This window comes from Paramisgurnus dabryanus, chromosome 20 (assembly GCF_030506205.2).
Source record: "Paramisgurnus dabryanus chromosome 20, PD_genome_1.1, whole genome shotgun sequence".
Lineage (NCBI taxonomy): Eukaryota > Metazoa > Chordata > Actinopteri > Cypriniformes > Cobitidae > Paramisgurnus > Paramisgurnus dabryanus.
The window spans coordinates 22,428,380-22,450,954 of NC_133356.1; the positions used below are offsets into that span (position 1 = coordinate 22,428,380).

A 22,575-nucleotide genomic window follows, 5' to 3' on the forward strand; every position below is an offset into this window, starting at 1 on the left:
TAATTGAAGTGTAATTAATTTTTTTTGTTGGTCTCAAGTCCCATTGATAACATGGGGGAGGCGGGGCTTATGACCTATACTGGGACCAGTCACTGGGGGGCGATCGAGACGTTTTGGCTTCACTTTTCAGGGCTTGTGCGGCACGCTTGGTCATCCCATTCTCCTCTGACCTCTAGCATCAAAAAGGGATTTTCGCCCACAGGACTGCCACATACTGGATGTTTATTCCTTTTCACACCATTCTTTGTAAACCCTAGAAATGGTTGTGCGACAAAATCCCAGTAACTGAGCAGATTGTAAAATACTCAGACCGGCCCGTCTGGCACCGACAACCTTGCCATGCTCAAAATTGCTTAAATCACCTTTCTTTCCCATTCTGACATTCAGTTTGGAGTTCAGGAGATTGTCTTGACCAGGACCACACCCCTAAATGCATTGAAGCAACTGCCATGTAATTGGTTGGTTAGATAATTGCATTAATGAGAAATTGAACAGGTGTACCTAATAATCCTTTAGGTGAGTGTATGCATACATACATACATACATACATACATACATATTTTGTTAGTTTTTTACTGCATTTGGATCCATAGATGCTTTAGTGTTTTATAAGTTGGGTAAGAGTGCCACCTAGTGGATAATAGCGGAAATATGGATTGCCATAAAAAGTTGTTATTGACAGGAAAACATCTTCTCTTAAAGACGGGGTGCATGATTTTTGAAAAAGGAGTCGGGCTGACTGCCAAAACACATTCAAGCCAATCAGCAGTAAGATATGTCTACTAACCGACATTGTTGCCTGGATTGCGTATGTATGGGGTGGGTCTATTAAAAAAAGGTCCAGATTCTATAGGGGTAGGGGTGTATTTGTTTAGGTGATTTCAAATATCAACATTGGCTTTCAGAGATCATGCACCCCGCCTTTAATCGACAAGATAACTCGTCAATGGTGGGGAAAGAGTTAAAGTTTTTATGTGTCTACACACAGAAAACCCTTCAAGGTCCAGCACATCCTATGATTTTCCAGTATTTTCCGCATATTTCACTGCTTTCTAACAGTGACTGTATGACAGTACTAAATTCAGTACTGAATTAAAAACTACCAAACTGATCATAGGCCCCATTGACTTCCATAGTATTCCTTTTTTCTACTATGGAAGTCAATGGGGCCTCTGATTGTTTTGGTTACAAACATTCCTCAAAATATCTTCCTTCATGTTGCTCAGAACAAGTAATTAATGGCAGAATTTTCTCTTTAAATACGCCATAATGCAGCATTTAAGCAACAATTTTAAATGACATTCAAAAAACATAAAGTACTTAAGATCTGTTTAAATTTGGCCCAAGAAACCATGCCAAACTAGCACGCCCCTACCAACACTTCAGACTCGCTTTTTACTGCCAGCACATTACAGCAAAGCCGGTCACACCAGCTAACACTACATTATGCCTCCAACTCCTCTATCATCGGTTCAGTGTGGGAGTATAACTCGGTTATCAGAGTCAAATTTTACTTCTTACCCCAGGCTCTTTAAACGTTCACCCAGCCCTTCAGTGGTGTAGTGAAGTAGGCTCATATTTAAAATTAGATCAAATCAGAATCCCTCCAAAGACTGGTCTAGTTTTGCATGGAAATAATTAAGACCAATTGCACATGCAGATCTTAGCTAAACTGGTGTGGAGTGGGTTGAGTCGCTGCACCTTTGACCTGTGCTGAATCATGTTGTGGCTCCAGAGTTGAGCTTGAGTACCAAATGATTTTTCTTCCAGTGCCGGTGTTTAACTTCCATAGAGGTCCGGTGTTTCGAGTCGCACCATTCGATAAGCTGAGCGGAGCGAGTGTCCTGAGTGCTATGGGTCTGGGCTTCCTTCTGTTCCTCCTCATCTTTATTGACCAGAACATCGTTGTGTCTCTCACAAACGCACCAGAGAACAGGTTCATGTCATGCAAAATCAGCACACACTGGCAATGACAAAAATTTTAACCCCGTCTCTGAAATCCAGCTTAAAGTTGCATAATCTTATTATAAGATTGGGACATCAAAGTTTGATTTCACATTGATTTTAATGTTTGACATGACCTTACTCAAGTCAATATTAAAGATATCAAGGTTATATTTTTACACAATATGTTTTACATTAAATCAGTAAATCACAAAAATTCACTTTATCTGTTTTTTCACAGACAGGGTCACATTTGTTAATATTAAGTATTTGAAGAGTTTGATTTCAAAACGCAATAAATACATTTTGACTAATTTCGGTAAAAACGTGTTTTTTAAGAAAGTGACAAGATGAAAACCACTATTTTCTGTTACAAACTTTCACACAGCATCTTTAGGTTATAATAACATTCAAATAAATAATTTGATGTTCAAAGGTTTATTATAAAAACAGATTTTTTTTCTTCAAAATGCTATAAATCTATTGAATCAATATATAAATGTGCATTCAACTTTGCCATGTTATATTCATTTAGTTGACTAGTTGTATATACTGATTAAAACATTAAGGCCATAAATCAAAACACTTATTTTATTATTATTATTAAGAACACTGTCATAGCTGCTGTCATCCTTGGGACGTCGTCACTTACATTTATTGACAGCGATCAGTTGTAAAATGTTTTGGTCCTGCACGATTTTTTGTTGACTCAAGTAAAATAATGAAACGTTTTTCGTAAGATCCCCTGGGGTCAATGTGTTAGCATGACAGAAGCTTGATGCTGTCGGGAGAATAAACAACAGCCGGCATTTTTTCCTTCGTCTGAGTGCCTCTCACGTAAATTATTCGATTTTGATGGCTTACGTTTCTAAACCACCATAGGTTTATCAATGCCATCAAAAGTATTATTTTGTTTTTTTTTTGTTTGTTGATCACAAAGTAGATGAGGAAAACTAGAACTATGTGTGTAGTTTATAATGCATGGAATGGTGCGTTGTGATTTGTTGAGGGGATTTATTGCGTTCTGCAGAGAAGGAAGAGAGACGTTTATCGCATTTTGAGAAAATAGGGAGAAAAAATGACAGAACAAACGGCATTAAAAATTTACTTTTTAATAATTATCAGATACAATACTGATTTTGGTGGTAACTATTTTTTTTTAAATGCCGTTTATCACGATTTGGAACCAAACTCTTCATTTGTTTCAAACTGTATTTATTGAAAGTGACATCAAACTTTATAATTCAAGCAGCATAATATTATATGACATTATCAGAAAGCTACCTGACACAACCTAGTGTTCTTACCAGGCACAGTGTGATAAAGTGACAAGCGAATCATTTCACAGTATCTCTCTTTATAGCAAAATATGCAAATGAGCTGCAACAGGACACGGCAACTTGGTGGCCAGACAGCTACCCATCGGCTGATACAGTCGGATACTGCAGTCGAGTAGCAACCTACGGCAGTTCAGCCGCTGATGCAAACAGGGATCATAATGAGACATTTTGTCGGTCTCTTGGTTTTCATTAGTAAAACTTCATTAGTCAGTATTGTATACACGTAAACCATCAAAACATTCTGATTGGTTGCGATGTGCTCACTGCACATCATTTGGTCTTCAGCACGGACAGAATAATTACTCGCCGCCTGGATAGGACACTAGGTCAAAGTGCGTGTAATGTTCTTGGTCAACACTGTCTTGTCGTGACTGTGTCTGTGCCGTAGGTTACTGAAGGGCACGGCGTATCACTGGGACCTGACACTGTCTGGCTTGATTAATATTTTGATGTCTGTGCTGGGATTGCCGTGGATGCACGCGGCGTTCCCTCACTCCACGCTGCACGTCAGACAGCTGGCCATCGTGGAGGAGAGAGTCGAAGGAGGACACCTTTATGAGACGTGAGAACACATCACATTCACAATTACAATCGCTCTGTGAAGCACAAATGTCATTACACTCGGTATCAGCACAGTGATTGGTTTTAAATGATGTCTTTGTGCGTGTGTGTCTTTGTGCGTGTGTGTGTTTGTAGTATAGTGAGTGTGAAGGAGACGCGGGTGACCTCGCTCGTGGCTAACATTCTGATAGGTGTGAGTGTATTTCTGCTGCCGGTGCCCCTGCAGTGGATCCCTAAGCCTGTGCTGTACGGGCTTTTCCTCTACATCGCTCTCACCTCCATCGACGGCAATCAAATGTGCGACCGCATGGCTCTGCTACTCAAAGAACAAGTGAGTGTATGGCTGTGCGTTTGATGAAAACAAAGGCAAATCAAAGTCATGGGGATTTGACAAATAAGAAGCGAGATTCAAATAAAGCAACAGAGCGCCCTCTGCCTGTACTGGCCAGAAATGTCTCAGGATGCAGTGTTGCATTTTGGTTAAAAGAGACAGTTAGTTACTTTGAGTTTTATTCGAATAACATTACGATGGAATAATAAAAGCAGAAGTCATTTCATTTTGTTCCTCTCTCATTTCTCCAGACGTCCTACCCACCCACTCACTACATCCGCAAGGTGCCGCAGAGGAAAATCCATTATTTTACTTTCCTTCAAATGGTGCAGCTGATTTTCCTGTGTACGTTTGGGATGTACCCTCTACCGTATATGAAGATGATCTTTCCTCTGCTAATGTTTATCCTGATACCCATCAGGTGAGACATGAAATGCATTAGAAACCGCCTGTGTTTTGGTGTATAATTTATTATGTCAGGGAAGGTAAATGTTTTAAAGGAGTGAAAGGGATAGTTTTCCAAAAAAAATGTGTCATCATTTGCTCACCCTCATGTTGTTTCAAACCTGTATTTATGTTTTTTTTCTGCTGAACACAAATTAAGATATTTTGAAGCATGTTTGTAACCAAACAGATCTGGGGCACCATTGACTTGTAGTAGGAAATAATAATACTGTGGAAGTCAATAGTGCCCCTTACAGATAAACAGCATAGATTTCACATGTGATCACATATGAAATCTGTGTTTTTGGAAAAAAATTTAAACACGTGAAACATAATGCATAACGTGGAGACTTTTTTTACATGTGATCACATATGGACAATATAGCGCCAAATGTGATCCACTGATTTCACATGGGATTCCCAGAAAAATGTTCCAAAAACACACATTTCACATGTGAATTTGCACTTTTCTGTAAGGGTGTTAAAATTTTTTTTCAAAATATCATCATTTGTGTTTAGCAGAACAAAGAAATGTATACTGCAACATACTCTAAAAATGGTTGGGTTATTTTTGACCCATAATGGGTAAATATTGGACAGAACACACTGCTGGGTTAAACCTGACCCAATGTTGGGTTATTGTTATGCAACCATGGGGTACAATAACCCAGCAGTTGGGTTAAAAAAACCAGCATTGGGTCAATTTTAACCCAGCAGTGTGTTCTGTCCAATATTTACCCATTATAGGCCATTTTTAGAGTGCATGAGGGTAAATAATGACAGGAATTTACATTTTACATTTCCCTTAAAGAAATTAAATGTTATCTTAATCAGTTTTTTTCCGTACAGTTTTACAGTTCAAAAAAATAAAAAAATTAGCATGAAGACAAATCTAAAATAATGAATGGGGTTATTTTATCATACACAGGGTCCGATTTCCTGGGGGAGATGGGGGGATTATCTACCCTCTGGTCTTTATATCCCTGCCTCTGATGAATTATTTATTATCCCCGCTGGGGACAAAATTAATGGTTATCAAACGGCCATATAAACGGCCTAAAATCAAGATAATTTAATATAAGTAAAAACGCTGCCACACAATAGTACGAACAACAGTAAAATCAGTAATGGAGTATTCCAAGCAGCATTTCATCGTATTTTACAGCGCCATTACAAAACAAATCCAAGAGATATTACCATGAGACAGCAGAAACTACCGTCTTTAGAATCAAGGGGAACAGGATAACACATAAAAGCAAAAAAGAGGTCATAAGAGGTCAATCTGACGTTTGTCTAGGTAGGCATATGTAGCCTATTTATTGTTATACTGAGAGTATGTTGTGCATACATTTTTTTTCTATTAAATATTATGATTATAAACAGGTGGTTTTGCATGTTTGGTGCAAAGCATAAACAGTCCCGCCAGAAAAACGCGATTATGCGATCACATGATTTTATGCATAATTAGCCAAAGTCTGCATATTAATGCGGGGGACGCATTTTTCAAATATGCCGCACTTTTGCAGCATAAATTGCAGATTTCCGTGTGCAAAATATGCGGGGCTTGCATGTTTTTATAATCCCCACATTTTTGTAGCAAAAATCGCATATATCTAAGCAAAAGTTGAAAAAGTTTGCATTTACCTCACACAAGCGCAGCCATGTCCTCTGTTGCCATGGGAACATTATGAAGTGATGTGATTACGTGACGTGAACATCATTGAAAAGCTGCAAAAGCTGAAAACAGTTTTTGCAAGTTGCCGCAATTTCATCGCATAAAATTGCATAAATATCCTGCATTTTCCATCACATTTTTTAAGAAAGCGTGCCGCAAGATCAAGGATTTTTGCCCGCAACAATCACAAAAAAACTCTGGAAATTTTTCTGGAAGGACCGTTATATCGAGAGTATGTTGTGCATAAATTTTTTTTTTCTATAAAATATTATGATTATAAACAATAAAACCCCATGTCCTTTTGCGTTACTTATTGCAATGCCTTACCAAAGTGAGCTTTCCAAGTTTCACTTTTACTCAACAATAAGATAAAAATGACTTAATTACAAAGAATGCTACGTAAAACTAAAACACCTTTAAACGCATATTACGGTACATTTACACGGGACGAGAAATTTTCAATTTTTGCTGCTAGCAACGGCACTGACGCCGCACTGACGAATCCACAATTCAGTTCAACAGCGCATGACATCACCCATTAAAAGTGAATGGGAAGCTTTAACGCTTACGCCTCGTCTTAAGCCGCATTCAGACAGCCAGCGATGTTATCGCTGCTCATCGCCTGCCGCTGGTGGTTGATGTCGCTTGTGGGCGTTCCCACTTCTGGTGGCGTAGTAGTGTGACGTTACCCCATGTTGTAAACAACAAATCAGTGCTCCACTTACTTCACTCCCATTGGTAGTCGCTCGTGAAACTCACTTCTAATTTGCATAAAGTTAAACTTTTCTCAACTTTTGTTGCGCGACTCCGTCGCTAATCGCGCCTACATTCTGTCGCCAACGGTCACGTTCGCTCGTGTCGCCGGAAGTCGCCCAGTTTCCATTGAAATGCATGAGATCGCGTCGCTCTGCTACTGCTTGTCGTTGGCTGTCTGAATGGGGTGTTATACACAACACTTATTTTGTTTTTGAAATTCTCCAGTTGATGTACTGTTAACAATTGTGCCTCTATCTCAGGAACTGTCTACTGCCCAGGATCATTGAGGCTAAGTACCTGGACATTATGGATGCACAGCGCATGTGAACGCATGCACACTGAGCCTCTGAGCAAAGGACTCTGGGAATTGTATTTTTGAAATGCAAAACTCTGGGAGGAAAAACCAACTGATTCTGGTGTTTAACAGCAGGCGTTCTGGTAAAGCACTGAAAGAGTAAGTGAAAGTGAGAACTTAGAAAAGAAGGATATTTTAAAGAGAGGAAGAAAGAGAGAGATAAAGAGGGGGAACAAAAGCTTGTTCACAGAGTAGAAAGACAGACCACCGTCTGACTGTTTGCCTATTGACTTCGGTCAGTCACAATTCTGTCATGATCTGAATTTTACACCAAAGTCCCCCTCTCTATCTCTCTCTCTCTTTGGTCTATTCTGATGTAACCATGCATCACAATATGGATAAAACACTCGATGTATGAGACACCATCACACATCCTCTCGAAAATCGTGTCATAACAAAATACCACGAGTGTTTGCTCCATCTCTGAGCATACAGTATTGTGTTTTTGGCACAAATGCAACTGGTTTTTCAACATAAGACTGAAGTTTATCTTCAGAGTCTGAAATTTATCTGTAGCAATACCTCTTAATGCTGAATCTAAACACATGCACACACAAACGATCACTCACAACCTCTCATACATAAAACTGTTTATCATAAATTTTCCAGTGCAGCTTGGTACATATCAGTAATAAAGAAGTGAACATGGACCAAAAGAATACTCTCACCTTATTAGGAAACTGTGTCTCATAGCAATACAGTGAATTATTAGAGGCTATCAATATATTCAAGTTTTTCTTTTGAGGTTATACACTTCTAGTTTGGATACCCACTGATGTTCGAGAATGTATCATAAGCGCTGGTGTTTCAGGGAAATGGAGAAAAATAAACAGACCTTACTCACTGCTGAATGACATTTAAGCTTTGCACATCACAGGACACCACAACTGTGTAACTTGCCCAGTCACACACACACACACAGGCATGAAAATAAACCCAAACACCCGTAAGAAATGCACTTACATGCACACGTGCAGTATTGTGACCGGCCATTACAATATATTCGAAACAAAGAAGGCATGCCTTTTATAAGACATCATAACTATTTAATTTGTATTACTATTATGTCATTTGTTGTGTTATTAAAAGCAACTAGGTCAGAGTAAGTTAAAGTACCATTATATCCCTTCATTATAGCGTTTTCGAATGTTTCTGAGTAAGATCCTCTCGAAGGGGGAGGCCGTGGCTACGCAAATAGAATTGGAGCTTAGAGAAAGAGAGAGAGGAAAGGGTAAATGTTGATGTTGAATGTTGAAAGAAGATATAAATGTAAACGCACAAATAAAAAAGACGAGGTTTGATAAATCGTGTGAGCACCTGTGCACTAAATCATAGGCAATATAAGATTAAAGAAAGATTGGACTGATATTTGTCACTGTAAGATTTAAGCTTAAGAGAAAGAGAGAGAGATAAAAAGCACTATTGGAAAAGTTCATTTTCTCATTTGCATAATAAACATATACATTTTTCTCTTTATCTTCCCTGTAACAGTATCGTAGTTATTCTCCTCAAATCCTGACCTTTAGTGTAAAAACAACCTTGTTTCAGTAATCCTATTTGTCATTGGACATCTCTCAGTATTTACTGTAATATTGAAGTATTCAATTTTTATTTGTGATCGCTCACGCCTGGGTGAGATATATTGACAAGTTATGTTCTGTGCTGTTTAATTATTGTTTTGGAGTTTTTATTTTCTAATCATGAATGTATAATGTGTAGATTTTTATATAGCATATATATATATAAAAAACATTGTCAAATTGATTTTGTCTAACAGATAAGCTAAATTTGTAAACTGCAATATGTAAAAACTAAGGTAAATAAGAGAGATGTTTATTGGAAGGATTGTGTGGGTTTAATAGGGGGAAGCTATACACTGAAATCTAGGTCATTTCAAGCTGATTGCCAAATAAAGAGATATATTGATACCCATATGTTTCCGCTCTCCTTCCTTTTCTGTTTATCAGACTGTATGTAGGATATAAAGCAGTTACACTTTAGATTTTTATCAGACTATTTATTGTCACCTGTCGATGTAGCTATGTACTTAAAGGTGCTGTAGAATGTAAATCTGTATTTACCTAGGCATAGATGAATAATAAGAGTTCTGTACATGGTAATGACATATCGTGAGCCTCAAACATGATTGTTTCCTCCTTATGTAAACCTTGTGTATGAAAAAGATTGCTGGAAACAGCCAATCTCAACATAACACCAACTGTTTAAATGTACGACCTAACATTAAATTAAGTACAATGTTGTTACAATTTCCAATTTTCAGAATAATTGATTATTCCTCAAATTCTGTACACATAAGGGGCTCTATCTTACACCTCGCGCAATGCAGCGCAATGCGTGACGCAAGTGTCTTTTGCTAGTTTCCACCCTGGGCAATTATTATTTTCACGTTTACCGCCACGTTGTTTAAATAGCAAATGCATTTGTGCCCCCTTTTGCGCCCATGGGCATTCTGGTCTGAAAACGAGGTATGTTCAGGCGCATTGTTGGCAACTAAAATAGACTACGCCATTGACCAACAAAAACCTGGTCTTAAGTCTAAAGTCAATGGCGCAATATGTTTAATAAGTGCCTGCTGCAGATGCGTCTAAAGGGTTTATGATAAAAGAGACGCTTGCGTTTGCCAGATACTCACATAATCTCATGGGTAATCAGAGTTTGGTGTTAAGGGAGTGTCTTGTGTGTATTTTGTGAACGTGAGCGTCTCTTTTATCATAAACCCTTTAGACGCGTCTGCAGCAGGCACTTATTTTGACAAAACACGTGATGCACATGGTTCACATGACGCAACAAACACATATTTTGAATTTGCGCCCCTCGGAAGAGCAGTCACGAGCCGCCACTGGTCACATGACAATGAAAACATGGTGGATGCCCACATGTTCTGAATTCAAACTGCATACACACATATTATAAAGTAAAATCTGTTAAAACCATAAAGCAGCGTCACAGTGTGTGATTTCAGATGCAGCCCACTACAAACGTCACCTCCCTCAAATTGTGCACTTTATGAGGGTATAAGGAGCTGTATCGGACAAAGCCAAAAAGTGCTATTCAAGTTTCTGGATGATGCACTAATTCAACTGGGAAATGAAGTGTGGAATGCTGGATGTAGTTTTGCTTATGTAGCAGAAGTGAGGAGGCCCTATCAGGAGGGATCAAAGTTCACCTGTAGAGACGATTATGCTCAACTCTGATGGTGATGAGGTCATGTTGGGCAAAACAGATAACACCGATATCAATGTACAAATTGATTTTGGTCATTGTATTGTGCGTTTGACGTCATGAACCCTGATTCGCTTTTACAGATGGTTAGTTAAAAAGGTTACGTTTCCTAGTTAAGAGGATGCCATCCTTTAAAAATTCATACAGTAGATGGTAGAGAGGATACTTTTAGTGCATAGTGTGTTGTATGTGATTTTGGACACAGACAGAACTCATAAGAGAATTTTCATTTTTGGGTGAACTATTCCTTTAAATATTTACTATGCAAGAAGTTAATGAAAAGTAGACGTTAGCTGCCCACTAGTGGTCATGTTGAGTATAACGTTATAAACTTATACAGTAGATTGCTCCCCGTATTTCTCCACACCGCTCTGCTATTGGCTCCAGTAATACACTCCCACTATAAAACACCTTCTGACCACCATTATTATACCATCAACATTACTCAGTCACTTGTGGTCCAGATTCAGTTTTCATCTCAGGCTTGCTGCTGATGAAGAGGTGGGTTGAGTTTGCAGTGATCAGCAGCAGATATCTCCTCCTCTCTGTGTCAGGAAAACACACACATTTACCCACGCGGAGGCACGTGTGTGAAAGCAGCGCGCGGCACCGCGGTTCTCTCATGGCTGAAGAGGCAAAAAAACGAGCAGCCTTTGCTGCGGTCGACAACCATATACAGGTGAGAATGTGTCCTTGTCATTCATTTATATATAATCAGGGTTCAATGTACACTTTTTTTTACGCAGTATGATATTGATGACATGATATGGCTAAACTAACGTTACTCTCGCGACATGGCGTTCTAATGTTTTAGTTCAGTTTACATTGCCTAACGTTAACTGGTTTTTACCTGCTAAGACGATATAGGTTTAAGGATGCTAGCTAGGCATCTCCGATTCGGTCAAATAAGTGAGAAAGTCCGCTAACGTTAGCATAAGTGTTGGTCGTGGCACTGCTGTGCTGTGAGGAGAAAGAGTTGAACTCCAGATTGCCTAAACCTGTGGTAAGCTATGTGATATAAGGATGGTAAAGCTGATGAAATTAAACGTTGAGTGATTAGCACATTTATGAATAAATAGGCAGACACTTTTGCCTTGCTAAAGCTAGCTAGCATTGTTTTTATTGTGCATCAACAGCCAATTACAATAAGGCAAAAATATAATGTAAAGTAAGATAACAGTCTCAACGAACAAACACAGTTTTAAGGAGTAAATAAAAGAAAGATAAAAATAAATACATAAGATAATAATAATAATAATAATAATAACAACTAAGACATCAGCATCTTCTAAAAGTTTAAAGTCCTTCAACAGGTTAAATATAACTTCCACTTTTCTTTTTTTTCAATTTTACTCTACTTAAAGATTTACAGTAACGTTAAGTCCAAAATTCTTTAAAAAAAAGAAAACACTGGATTTATTTTCATATATTTACAAATGATAATTGTCCCATTATAAACAAATTATTCAATAGAAATTGAATTTGTTTATCTCCCATCCCATTAGTGTACCAAAAAATATAATTTTTAGAGACAATTGTAACTTTAAGTCACCAGACTAAAAACATTACTATAAGAACAGTTTAAAAAAGAAATGTACTGATTATCATTAAAGGGATAGTTTGGCCAAAAATAAAAATTGCCCCATAATTTACATGAGTTATATTTGTGTATCCTTTTTCACATATTCATACACATTGAGATATTTTTTTGAAAATGGGGTCTGCTCCTATAAGTCCAAAGAATGTGTCTATCCTTCGCAAAAGTAATCCACATGGCATCACAGGGATAAAAAAAAGGGATAAATATTGATGCGATTTTGTAAGAAAAATATGCATATTTAAAACTTTACAAACGAAAATACAGGGCTCAACATAAAGGACAGCCCGGTGGCCCGGGGCAAGCGTGAGAGACGTTCGGGACAGTAAAAAGTATTGTCACTTGGCCGATCGGGCCAATGTTTCACCCTCCGTCACTAAAATATTTTTCTTCAATATATATTATTTATCTTGGAAGCAGACATTTATTTGGGTAAAACAAGACGAAAGAAACAATTAGTGATGCACCGATGTATCGGCCACCGATATTTATCGGCCGATTTTTGATGAATTTGAAACCATCGGCATATCGGCAATAGCACGAGAAAGGCCGAAACAGATTGTTTATTAATTAACTCAACTGCATAAAGAAATCCATTATATAAAAAAAAAATTGTTAATGTTGTTAATAAAATAAAAACTGAATAGCAAAAACCACCTTTGAAGGTTTTCATGCTGTCTTATTATATTTGTTTTAGCTTAATTTGTACCTCTCTTATTATGTTGGTCAGTTGAATGTTAATTAGATCAAATCCATGTTCAGTAAAAATAATTTGATTCAGAAATAAACTAGCTAATAAACCAACTGTATACAAGTGTTTAATATCGGTATGGGCATCGGTATCGGCCAGAAGTTGTCTGTTTAAATCGGTATCGGCCCCAAAAAATACTATCGGTGCATCCCTAGAAACAATGCAATATTTTAGTTTATACCACGGGTCTGTTGAATGCTGTTTCTGATTGGATGATAAATGTTCCGTGGGTATGCATTAATTTCTGATAACCTTCACACCTTTGCGTCGTGCTGCATTGCACCTTGGGTGTGCATTATTTTCAAATAATTCAAAGGACCGAAGTCAATTATTCTTTACATATTTACCACCCCCCTAAGTTGGCAAATAATAAAGGCAAGGGAAATATTTTGTAATGTAATCTTTGATGCAAAATAAGACCGTGGGATATAAAAGTGCCTATATTTGTGTAAGACACACTCAAACACACACATTCATGCTGATGATAATTGATTGTAACACACAAGAGGTGAGCTGAATTTTAACTTGAACCATCAGTACAGGGTGGAAGTTTGAACTTTGTATATTTCTCAAATCTGGCTTGTGTTTGCTACTGTATCTGTTCTCTTTCTTTCTTCTCATACACAGAACAACCAGGTTGTTGGGGTGGGCAGTGGCTCAACTATTGTCTATGCTGTGGACAGACTGGGTAAGATATGCAGTATAAATAATGATATTCCACTCATGCACAGCCCCATTATAGCTGTTGCCCATGACATTTACTAAAGAAAGACATTTTTCATCCAGCTGAGAGGGTAAGACAGGAAAAGCTGAACATTGTGTGTGTTCCCACTTCATTCCAGGTCAGTGTAAACCACCTGTGTAATAGTTAAACATCTAATACTGCATTTCAAAACTTAACTAACTCTCTTATTTTAATTGTGTTGATTTAGGCTCGGCAGTTAATTCTGAAGCATGGTCTTACCCTATCAGATTTAGACAGACATCCTGAGGTGAGTCAAGCCAGAGAGGTAGAGATGGACCACTTTTAAAAAGCAATGGGAGAAATCACAATTTGAAGAGCCAATGTTGAATGCAAAATAGCTGGACGACCTTAAAAAAATGTTCGCATGATTTGAGTTAAAGAAGCTAAATGTATGATGCGATGCTTTACCAAAATGTTTTGCAGTAGTAAAGGTGTATTGAAAGTGGGGTATGTTTTTCTGTTTTTCAGTTGGATGTAGCGATTGATGGAGCTGATGAGGTTGATGATGCTTTGACTCTAATAAAGGGAGGAGGGTGAGTTTAGATAAAACCTCTTTTTTAATCCCTTAACATTTAGGGATAAAATTTAAGGTTGGGCAAATTAAAATCTTGACATACAGTAGTATGCTGTACACATCTGTTTACAATATAACCCTAAATTATATTTTGTTAATCGGCTGAAATCAGCAAAACTGTTAAATCAGGGGTTCCTAAACATTTCACTGTGTGATCCTCTTAAATGGGAAAAGTCTGTCCTCGGAGTAGTAATATCAAATTTACCTTATGGTATTATCATATTTTTTTTTTAAAGGACAAGTTCGGTATTTTACACTTAAAGCCCTGTTTTCAGATTGTTTATGATGAAATAGAACGGTTTTGACCAAAATTTCGACATATGCGGCTGCCCCGAGAATTTTCGAGTGTTTGTTGTTTCACCTCCCACCTCTAGAATGGGTGTATAGGTGCACTGGAACAATCCTTCCTAAAATGCATTAAACTTTCGTTTACAAAGACGTGAAACTCAGCGAGTGGTCAGGGGTGTTCACTGATATGCTCACACAAAAATCGCTGCAAAAGATGCTTTCCAACAGGTGGTTTAGCATTCGTTGTAAACTTGTGGACCTATTTTCCCAAACGCCTCACACCCGTACATTCTTCCGCTTAGAGCTTGAATAATAAACACTCCAGCCCAGTTGGTGGCGCTAATCCGCCTTTGCCAATTGCAAGAATAGAAACAAAGTTCCCGGCGCGGAGTAATACCGTACCTCACAGCACAACTAATATAAGTCAATGGAGTTGGACAAAACTACGATAAAACCTGTTGGAATGCGTCTTATGCAGCGATTTTTGTGTGAGCACATCAGTGAACACCCCTGACCACTCGGTGAGTTTCACGTCTTTGTAAATGAAAGTTTAATGCATTTTAGGAAGGATTGTTCCAGTGCACCTATAAAGCCATTATAGAGGTGGGAGGTGATACAAGAAACACCCGAAAAATCTCGGCCCAGCATCATATGTCCAAATTTCAATCAAAACCGTTCTATTTCATCATAAACAATCTGAAAACAGGGCTTTAAGTGTAAAATACCGAACTTGTCCTTTAATGTTTGATCACTTTAAAAATGTAAGTCATATTTTCTTTGCTCCTGCAAAATAGGGGATGTTTGGCCCAGGAGAAGATTGTGGCTGGTTGTGCCAAGCATTTCTTTGTCATTGCAGACTATAGGTATGTATGTAGTGGTTAAATCACATTGTAGTGCTCTCCCCTGAATCTGTAATGTTAAGTCATTAAGGCAGACTGTGATTGTTTTAATTATGTAAGCAAGTATATCATTAGATGTTAACCTCTAGTCTGTACATTAGGGTGCATTGGGGTGTAGTCATGCCATTTCTTATGTGTGCAGAAAGGACTCGAAGACCCTGGGTGAGCAGTGGAAGAAAGGTGTACCAGTGGAGGTCATTCCCATGGCATATGTGCCCGTGTCCAGAGCCATTGCCAGCAGGTTTGGAGGAGAGGCTGTGCTGAGGATGGCTGTCAGTAAAGCGGTATGATTGTGTTTTTTACAGTGTATGTGTCTGTGTCATTTATACCGCTTATTTGGCCTCACCAAGATGCATTAGTTTTACTTTATTTACACTTTTGCTTTTGGGACAGCCATACTAAAGAAAAAGTTAACCTAAAAATCATTTAGAAATCCTCATGTCATTGCCACTTCCAATCTGATAGGTTAAAAAGTACAAGGATGGAAATAACAACGTGGCTGTTTGTTTGCTGACAGCAGAGATCACGTTGAAATGTCAATTTCCGGACACAAAACACAAAATGAGACCATAATGAAATAAATGAGGACTGGCACTGTCAAGAAGCGCAGTAAATTACACATTTTCCATTTTTTTGTGACTTGCTCATTTAGCTATTGCCAAGCAAAGCAAGCACCAGGACGCTGCCCCTCATATACAGTGAGGTCTTTGTTTTAGACGGTGCTGTAAGAGGTACTCCAGGATCAGAGCTCTGAAAAGAGTCAGTTCAAGACCTCAGACCACAGGAAGTCTTGCCACCGGCCTCTAGTTCATTTGTATGACATGTCCCCTGTTTGTCGAAATCCTACCTTGACCTTCACTACAATAAGCAGTGTGTTCTACACAATAGAAATATAACACTGTCTTCCTTTAACATTTAACCTTAGGGTCCCGTGGTTACTGATAATAGTAACTTCATCTTGGATTGGAAGTTTGAGAAGGCTCAGAATTGGAAAGAGGTCAACACAGCCATTAAGATGATCCCAGGTCAGTACAGATGAAAGAATATGAAAGCATAACAATATGTACTGAAGCATTCTGCTAGTAAAATAAGCAATGAGTTTACTATTATTCTATGTGGAAAAATATAAATAAGTGTTTCCAAACATTTGACCAGCACTGTATTTCTAAGCATAAACTGATGTCTTGCTCTCTGTTGTTCAGGTGTGGTGGAGACAGGCTTGTTTGTGGGAATGGCTGAGAGGGTCTATTTTGGTATGGAGGATGGAAATGTCAAGGTCAGAGATGCTCCTGTCAACTAAGAAGAAACTTTCTCGTCGTATGTGAAAGACCAGCCTGCGCACCTCAAGTGCAATTTAAATATAGACTCGGGCAGCTCTTCTTTACAGTTTAATGGTACAGAAACCAACAGTGTCCTGTGGAAGGTGTCTGACCTGGACATTTCTCATAATTTAAGGTGGTGTGTACATTAAATGTGTAGATTTTACATACTCTAGCAACATTACTTCCTCTCTCATTGACAGGTCTGCCTATAATGGTCTGGAGTCTATGGTGATGTTTTAGATGTGTACTACTGGCCTTATATACCAATTTATATAGTCATGCTCCACCAATCAAGTCTTGTCTTGCATAGATGTACTGTGCATAGAAAAGTGTATTCATGCATCTGTGCCTCATTTTCATAAAACGGCTTTAGTGTAGCGTTTGGCCTTTTAAATGCATGCCTTTAAAAGGTTTAAAATACAGCTTTCACAGTCACATCAGCTTATTCTGTTATTTGTGATTGCTGTAATTGCTAAAATTCCTTCATGTTTGATCCAAACATAACCTGTGGCCTTTGCCTGTACACATTACAATGGTTAGTTTGTTTAGTTATCAATCATTTCCAAGCATTCCACCCCTGGGTATACTTTACTTTTTAAAGAGGTGAAACGGTACTCTGTATTGATTTTGTTTTTGTATAATTTGTGCCTGTGGAGCCAGTGTATATGGAGGATGATAAAGTAATGTGTTTGTGGCTCAACTGAAATCCAGCAGGCCTTATCTTTCATCATGTTTTGGTCTTTGTTAATGGAGACTCCCCACAGAGTTCACCGTGAGGTTTGGGTGCAAAAATACTTCAAATACCAGCTAATATCTACTTTGACTGTGATACAGAATTAATTCTTAAATGTTTTGCTCTGAAACTCCGTATTAAAACAGGACCAATAAATTATATCATTCATTCCTAGTTTTTTCACGTTTTCCCTAATGGGGGGCCCGAAATGGTGTCAGGGGGCCCTAGTTTTATGACATAAAATACACTAATTATTATAAATTGTGTAATAACACCTCAAAAAAATATAGCTACCAACCAACAGCATTACATTGTATAATTTAATGTTTTGTTAAATTCAAATTTTAAGCTGAGATCCACTGGGTTAGTGGATATTTATATTAGTTTAAGGCACAGTCTACCAAAATATTAAATATTTTATGTTTATTTACCCACCCCTGGGCCTTCCAAGATGTAGGTGACAAAGATTTTTAGCTGAAATCGTTTTATACTTTATGATTTCAATATTGCCAGGAGTCATGGGGATTGATTTTGTATTGCCTGTTTCTGGTTTTGTGACTCTCAAAGTAGTGTAACCTGTGCACTTGTATTTTATGATTCACGGAGGACTACGGTTTTGCCTAAAAATCTTCTTTACTGCTCTATTGAAGCAAAATGTCACCACTTTATTGAATGGCCATGGGGTGATCAGCTCAAGAACAAGAAGTTTTGTGTATTCCGTCAACTATAGCTTTAAGAAATGACTTTAAAGCACCACAAGGTGGCACCATATCGATTTTAAGTATTGTAGTAAACTAAGATTACGATGTTTGGATCGACATAACTCCCTAAACGTAAGCCAAACACGAGTGTTAAACTTTTTATATATCCCGATCAGGTGTACCCAGTGCCACATTTAAACGTGTAAATATATATATACAGAAGAATGCCATACTTTTATTTTGTACAAAATATGGTTTTTTTTAGTGTCTTCACATGCCCGGAAATGGAAATGTCAACGTAATCTCTGCTGTCAGCAAACAAACAGCCACGTCGTTATTTCCATCCTTGTACTTTTTAACCTATCAGATTGAAAGTAGGTTTACGTCGCCCTTTAAGAAATCACAGGCGCACTGATCTTGATAGACAGAATGTCAGACCAATGGGTAGACAAGCGTACTTTCGCGGCTTCCGTAAATATACCAATAAAAACAATTTGAGGTCTATACTTTCGTTTTATTGGGTAAAGTTCTACGCAACAGTCAATAATATACTTTAGAAGGCGGGACTTATCCGCCTTGCTTCTGCTTGAAGTTTCTTTAGCTCCCGCCTCCATTTCTGAGTGACAAGGACAATGCCCAATAATCTGAGCGCCTTGGGGGCAGACCACGTCAACAGACTGATCTTTAAAAGACAGTTGGAATACCCAATCAAAATCTGCTTAGTAGACGAGCCATAAAGATTGACAAGCGCTCGCACCTATCAGCGCACACTGCATGGAGCTACATGCGAGCGTGTGTCATCCACAGCCAATAGGCGTTTGGATACAGGGCGGGGCTTAAGGTTACCACAGCACGGCTAACGTCAAGTATAAAGGGAATAACATGGTGGTGCTGTGGAGTGCGTGTTTACGCTAAGAGAGAACAACAGAAAGATATCAAACAGCCTTTTACTTGTACAACGCCTTTTTTTAGTCTAGTTTTTAAAATTTACCACGCGTTCTGGTATGTGATTGCCTAACTCCCCATGTGCCACTTGTCCCAATGGAAAGGGGGTTTCAGTTTGGAAACGTGTGCACATCCCTGCTGCTGTTGCTTATTTTGAGAACGCTAACGGGCACTTTGCAAAGTCAGTCTCTCTCAGAGAGCGAACCCGAAGCGCTCCCGACGCCAGAAACAGAGGCGGCAGAAGATGCTGGCGTTATGGAGCGGGCACTGGACAACGTCGGTGGAGCCCCCAACATTGGAGAAGTGACCGTTGAGGACGTCGAGTATTACGGCTCGAGCGGAGACACCGAAGAACCGTCTGGAGACCGCGACACAAACTTCCGTCAGCGAAGAAGGTAGGCATCCTCTCAAACATTTCACACTAAACTGTTGCGGAAGTTTTTTTATTTTGTGTGGGTGTTGACGTGTTTGTCCCTTGTCACTGTGGCTTTCGTCGTTTTATTCAACTTCAGTGAAGTTTGCATGCTGCTGAGATTGAGTTCGTGCTGGGCGGATTTTCCAGCTAACGTTATGCTCTCAAGATCTCAAGCCCTCCCTGTTGGGCCAGAAAACAGAATAAATGTTCAAAAGCATTTTACATTAGCGATTTAAATCAACTTGGCATTCGCTTTATGTCTGAACTTTGTATTTCTAAACGCATAACTTAACGCTCTTCATTCCGTTTATCACTTACATTCTGTCATTCATAACATGGCTACTTCTAACGTTAGTTAAGTTCGTAACTTGGCAAAATCTGTTAGTGTGGAGACACGAATGAATTTAAAGGGTAACGTTAAGTGTAGAACACTTGCCTGTCTCACGTTTGAATGGGGTGGAAAGTGTGTTGTGAATTTAGGGAGCGCTGTTCAACGAAGGATAGCACATGACAGTATCCCGTGTCTGCTGAAAAACTGGTCTATATGGGCTGAATTTCCTATATTGTCCTAATAAACTTTTTCTGGAGTTTATAACTTCTTTAGTGCTGTTGCACTCAGTTGTGTTTCTTTTGCAAACTGCTGCAGTGTTTTGAGAATGTGGGCGTGATCTGCATGCAGACAGCATCAGTTTGTAAACACCTTTCAGTCAAGTTTAAAGGTAAGGTTAAGTAACATCAAATGATCACACTTTTGTCATTTTAGTGCTCTTGTTAAGTGTCACCTGTCTGTAGAGGAATTTTTTTATTATTAATTTATGAATTCTCTATGCTTGAGTTGATGCGAAAGGAAAGGCGTTATGTGTTTGTAGTCTGCGGCGGAGTTTGGCGCAGAACCGCTACTTATCGCGTGCTTGGAGATGCGTCGCCCAGCCTCGTGCACTAACTTTCCGGATGTTTTGTTTTTAACGAGAATGAGTCGTTCAGATCACTTTACATATCAGGTATTCGTATGATACCGCATCCGAGCCCTCTGCCCCACCTTGCAAAAATCAATGTCGACTGGGCAGATCCCAGTCCGGTTATAGCTTGGGAAATTAGGTCTTTTATGCATCATTAAATTAAAAATGCTGTTCCCCTAATTTGTTTTGCTCAATATCCTGGAAAAAAATGTTTTGTATCAATGTTTATCTTTCTTACTGTTGTTTTCAAGTTCCCTGTGAATGTTGTTTGGGTGAATAAGTTGGGTGGATACACAAATGTCAGTGGACTTGATAAGATTGCAGAGAACAGATGTTTTGGTCCCCTGCAGTAAAAATCTGTCACACACTGCACTCCTGCCATCGCCATGTTGTACAAGTCACAGTGACAAGTGGCGCACCCATTTTTTTGTCACATTTGGGATTCTCAAATAGAATCTCAGTATTTACAGGCTATAGCAAAGCAACAATATAGTGATTTGTCGAGAACAATCTGCAGCTTGACAAGTCAGGTGACATGAAAAACTTCAAAGAATCAGAGTTACTGCGAGACTGTTTGGATGTACTAGACATCTCACCAGCACTCTGATCATGATGCTGCTAAAAGTTGAAGCATGAGGAATAGGGCTGCACGATGTGAGGAAAAGTTGCGATGTGCGATGAAATTGTTTAATGTTGCGATGACGATGTGATTTGCGATAAATATTTTATATTTTTTCCATGTTTTAGAGGCCATTCACATGTCGCGCCTAAAAATGGGTGGAAAATGCTAGACACGTAGGTTATTGTCACATGACCTGCACGCTGCGCTTGTGTCATTCTGAAAAGTTAAAATGTTTTTGAAATACCTGGAAATAAAGAGCGCGTCGCACTGCGTGCGAGTCGTGACCACGGCGCTTCCAGAGCGAACATACATTTGAAATAATGAACTTGAGCGCGCAATAGACGCAATATATGTGAATCACCGCTTCCACAGTACCTGTGTTTGCGGCGTCATCTCTCCTAAATCCAAAATAATTCCAGCTGAAGTGCTGTTCCTTTTTACCACAAGATCTTCGTTTGACAGCACATTTTCCTTACTATTCTCTCCTTTCTCGCCATCATTTTTGCTAACAGGCACAGCTTCGCAACTGACACCTCACAAATCAATCTGAGCGTAGCTGACTTGGGGGTTCCCCTGAACGCGCAAACCATCCGTGCGTCTTAAACTGCCTACTTCCATACTATATAGTATCCAAAGAGTACGAGAAGTAGTGCTTTTCGCCTACTATATAGTATGGAAGTATGCGGTTTGGGACGCAGGGCATGTCTTCAGGAATAAACGTGATAGGTCAAACGTTCATTACATGCGCTTACCGTTTTCCCTTCATTCATCGCGTCAAGGCTGTCTGTTGCGATGTGTTCATCGCGTGAGTTCATATCGCGATGACGATGAAAATTCGACTTATCGTTCAGCCCTAATGAGGAACTTTTTGCTAAATCTGAGTAATTTTAACTTCATCTAGATTTGAGTAGATCACACTTGTTAGTTTGATGATGATGCATACAGCTTAAGTTTTATTTGGGTGAGTCCGTAATATAAGATGTATTTATTTTAAATATTAAAATAAAATCGGCATTTATTCATTAAAATTTTATACGTTTTTTTACAAACCTTCCTTTTGAAATCAAAATGAATATTGCAATATAAACATAAATGCGTAAAAGAGTCCAACACTTAGGACTAATTCCAATTGGAAGTGATCATCTCTATGTCCCATTCCCTTCAAAGATCAGAACTCTTGATATGTAAACTGTCTAGAGGGAGTTGCACAATGGTGTCTCATAATGTGGCTGATTTAAATACACTTGCCGAATAGAGCAATAAAAACAACGTAATTTCTTATTATTTAGACCGACTGTTTATGCGACATCCCCTTTTCGAGGTGCACTTCAAGGGTGCAAAAACCGCTGTTTATTATACACCTAACTAGGGGCGT

The 22,575-nt window shown here is 38.7% G+C and overlaps 3 protein-coding genes across 17 annotated transcripts in view; all 3 read left to right on the forward strand.

Moving 5' to 3' along the window:
- The window catches only part of slc4a11 (solute carrier family 4 member 11), a 67,420-nt gene extending 58,069 nt beyond the window's left edge, over positions 1–9,351 (forward strand). For 14 of the 15 annotated variants that reach the window (XM_065297084.2, XM_065297093.2, XM_065297087.2 and 11 more), the window contains 5 exons: positions 1,771–1,936; positions 3,673–3,846; positions 3,981–4,176; positions 4,428–4,597; positions 7,312–9,351. In XM_065297084.2, the coding sequence (XP_065153156.1) occupies positions 1,771–1,936; positions 3,673–3,846; positions 3,981–4,176; positions 4,428–4,597; positions 7,312–7,378 (773 nt within the window). In that variant the 3' untranslated portion in view covers positions 7,379–9,351. Of the gene's footprint in view, positions 1–1,770; positions 1,937–3,672; positions 3,847–3,980; positions 4,177–4,427; positions 4,598–7,311 lie in introns of those variants that run through there. The other variant, XM_065297095.2, reaches the window with a different exon arrangement.
- Positions 9,352–11,042: 1,691 nt separating this feature from the next.
- On the forward strand, positions 11,043–17,726 carry rpia (ribose 5-phosphate isomerase A (ribose 5-phosphate epimerase)). Its single transcript, XM_065297098.2, has 9 exons — positions 11,043–11,328; positions 13,625–13,685; positions 13,784–13,839; positions 13,930–13,989; positions 14,211–14,275; positions 15,399–15,467; positions 15,646–15,787; positions 16,429–16,528; positions 16,706–17,726. The coding sequence occupies exons 1-9, from the start codon at positions 11,143–11,145 to the stop codon at positions 16,801–16,803; spliced, it is 837 nt and encodes a 278-aa protein (XP_065153170.1). The 5' UTR covers positions 11,043–11,142; the 3' UTR covers positions 16,804–17,726.
- A 1,060-nt stretch (positions 17,727–18,786) lies between these two features.
- Positions 18,787–22,575, forward strand: part of eif2ak3 (eukaryotic translation initiation factor 2-alpha kinase 3) — a 45,779-nt gene continuing 41,990 nt past the window's right edge. Inside the window, exon 1 of the mRNA XM_065297099.2 lies at positions 18,787–19,599. Coding sequence (XP_065153171.1) covers positions 19,301–19,599 — 299 coding nt within the window. The 5' untranslated portion in view covers positions 18,787–19,300. The remainder of the gene's footprint in view (positions 19,600–22,575) is intronic.

What these genes read in the sequence shown, in the direction of transcription:
- rpia (XM_065297098.2), top strand. Translation starts at nt 11,143, where the DNA reads ATGAAGAGGTGGGTTGAGTTTGCAGTGATCAGCAGCAGATATCTCCTC. An exon ending in CGGTCGACAACCATATACAG is followed by an intron (nt 11,329 to 13,624) that starts GTGAGAATGTGT and finishes TCTCATACACAG; the next exon opens with AACAACCAGGTTGTTGGGGT. An exon ending in ACTCTAATAAAGGGAGGAGG is followed by an intron (nt 14,276 to 15,398) that starts GTGAGTTTAGAT and finishes CCTGCAAAATAG; the next exon opens with GGGATGTTTGGCCCAGGAGA.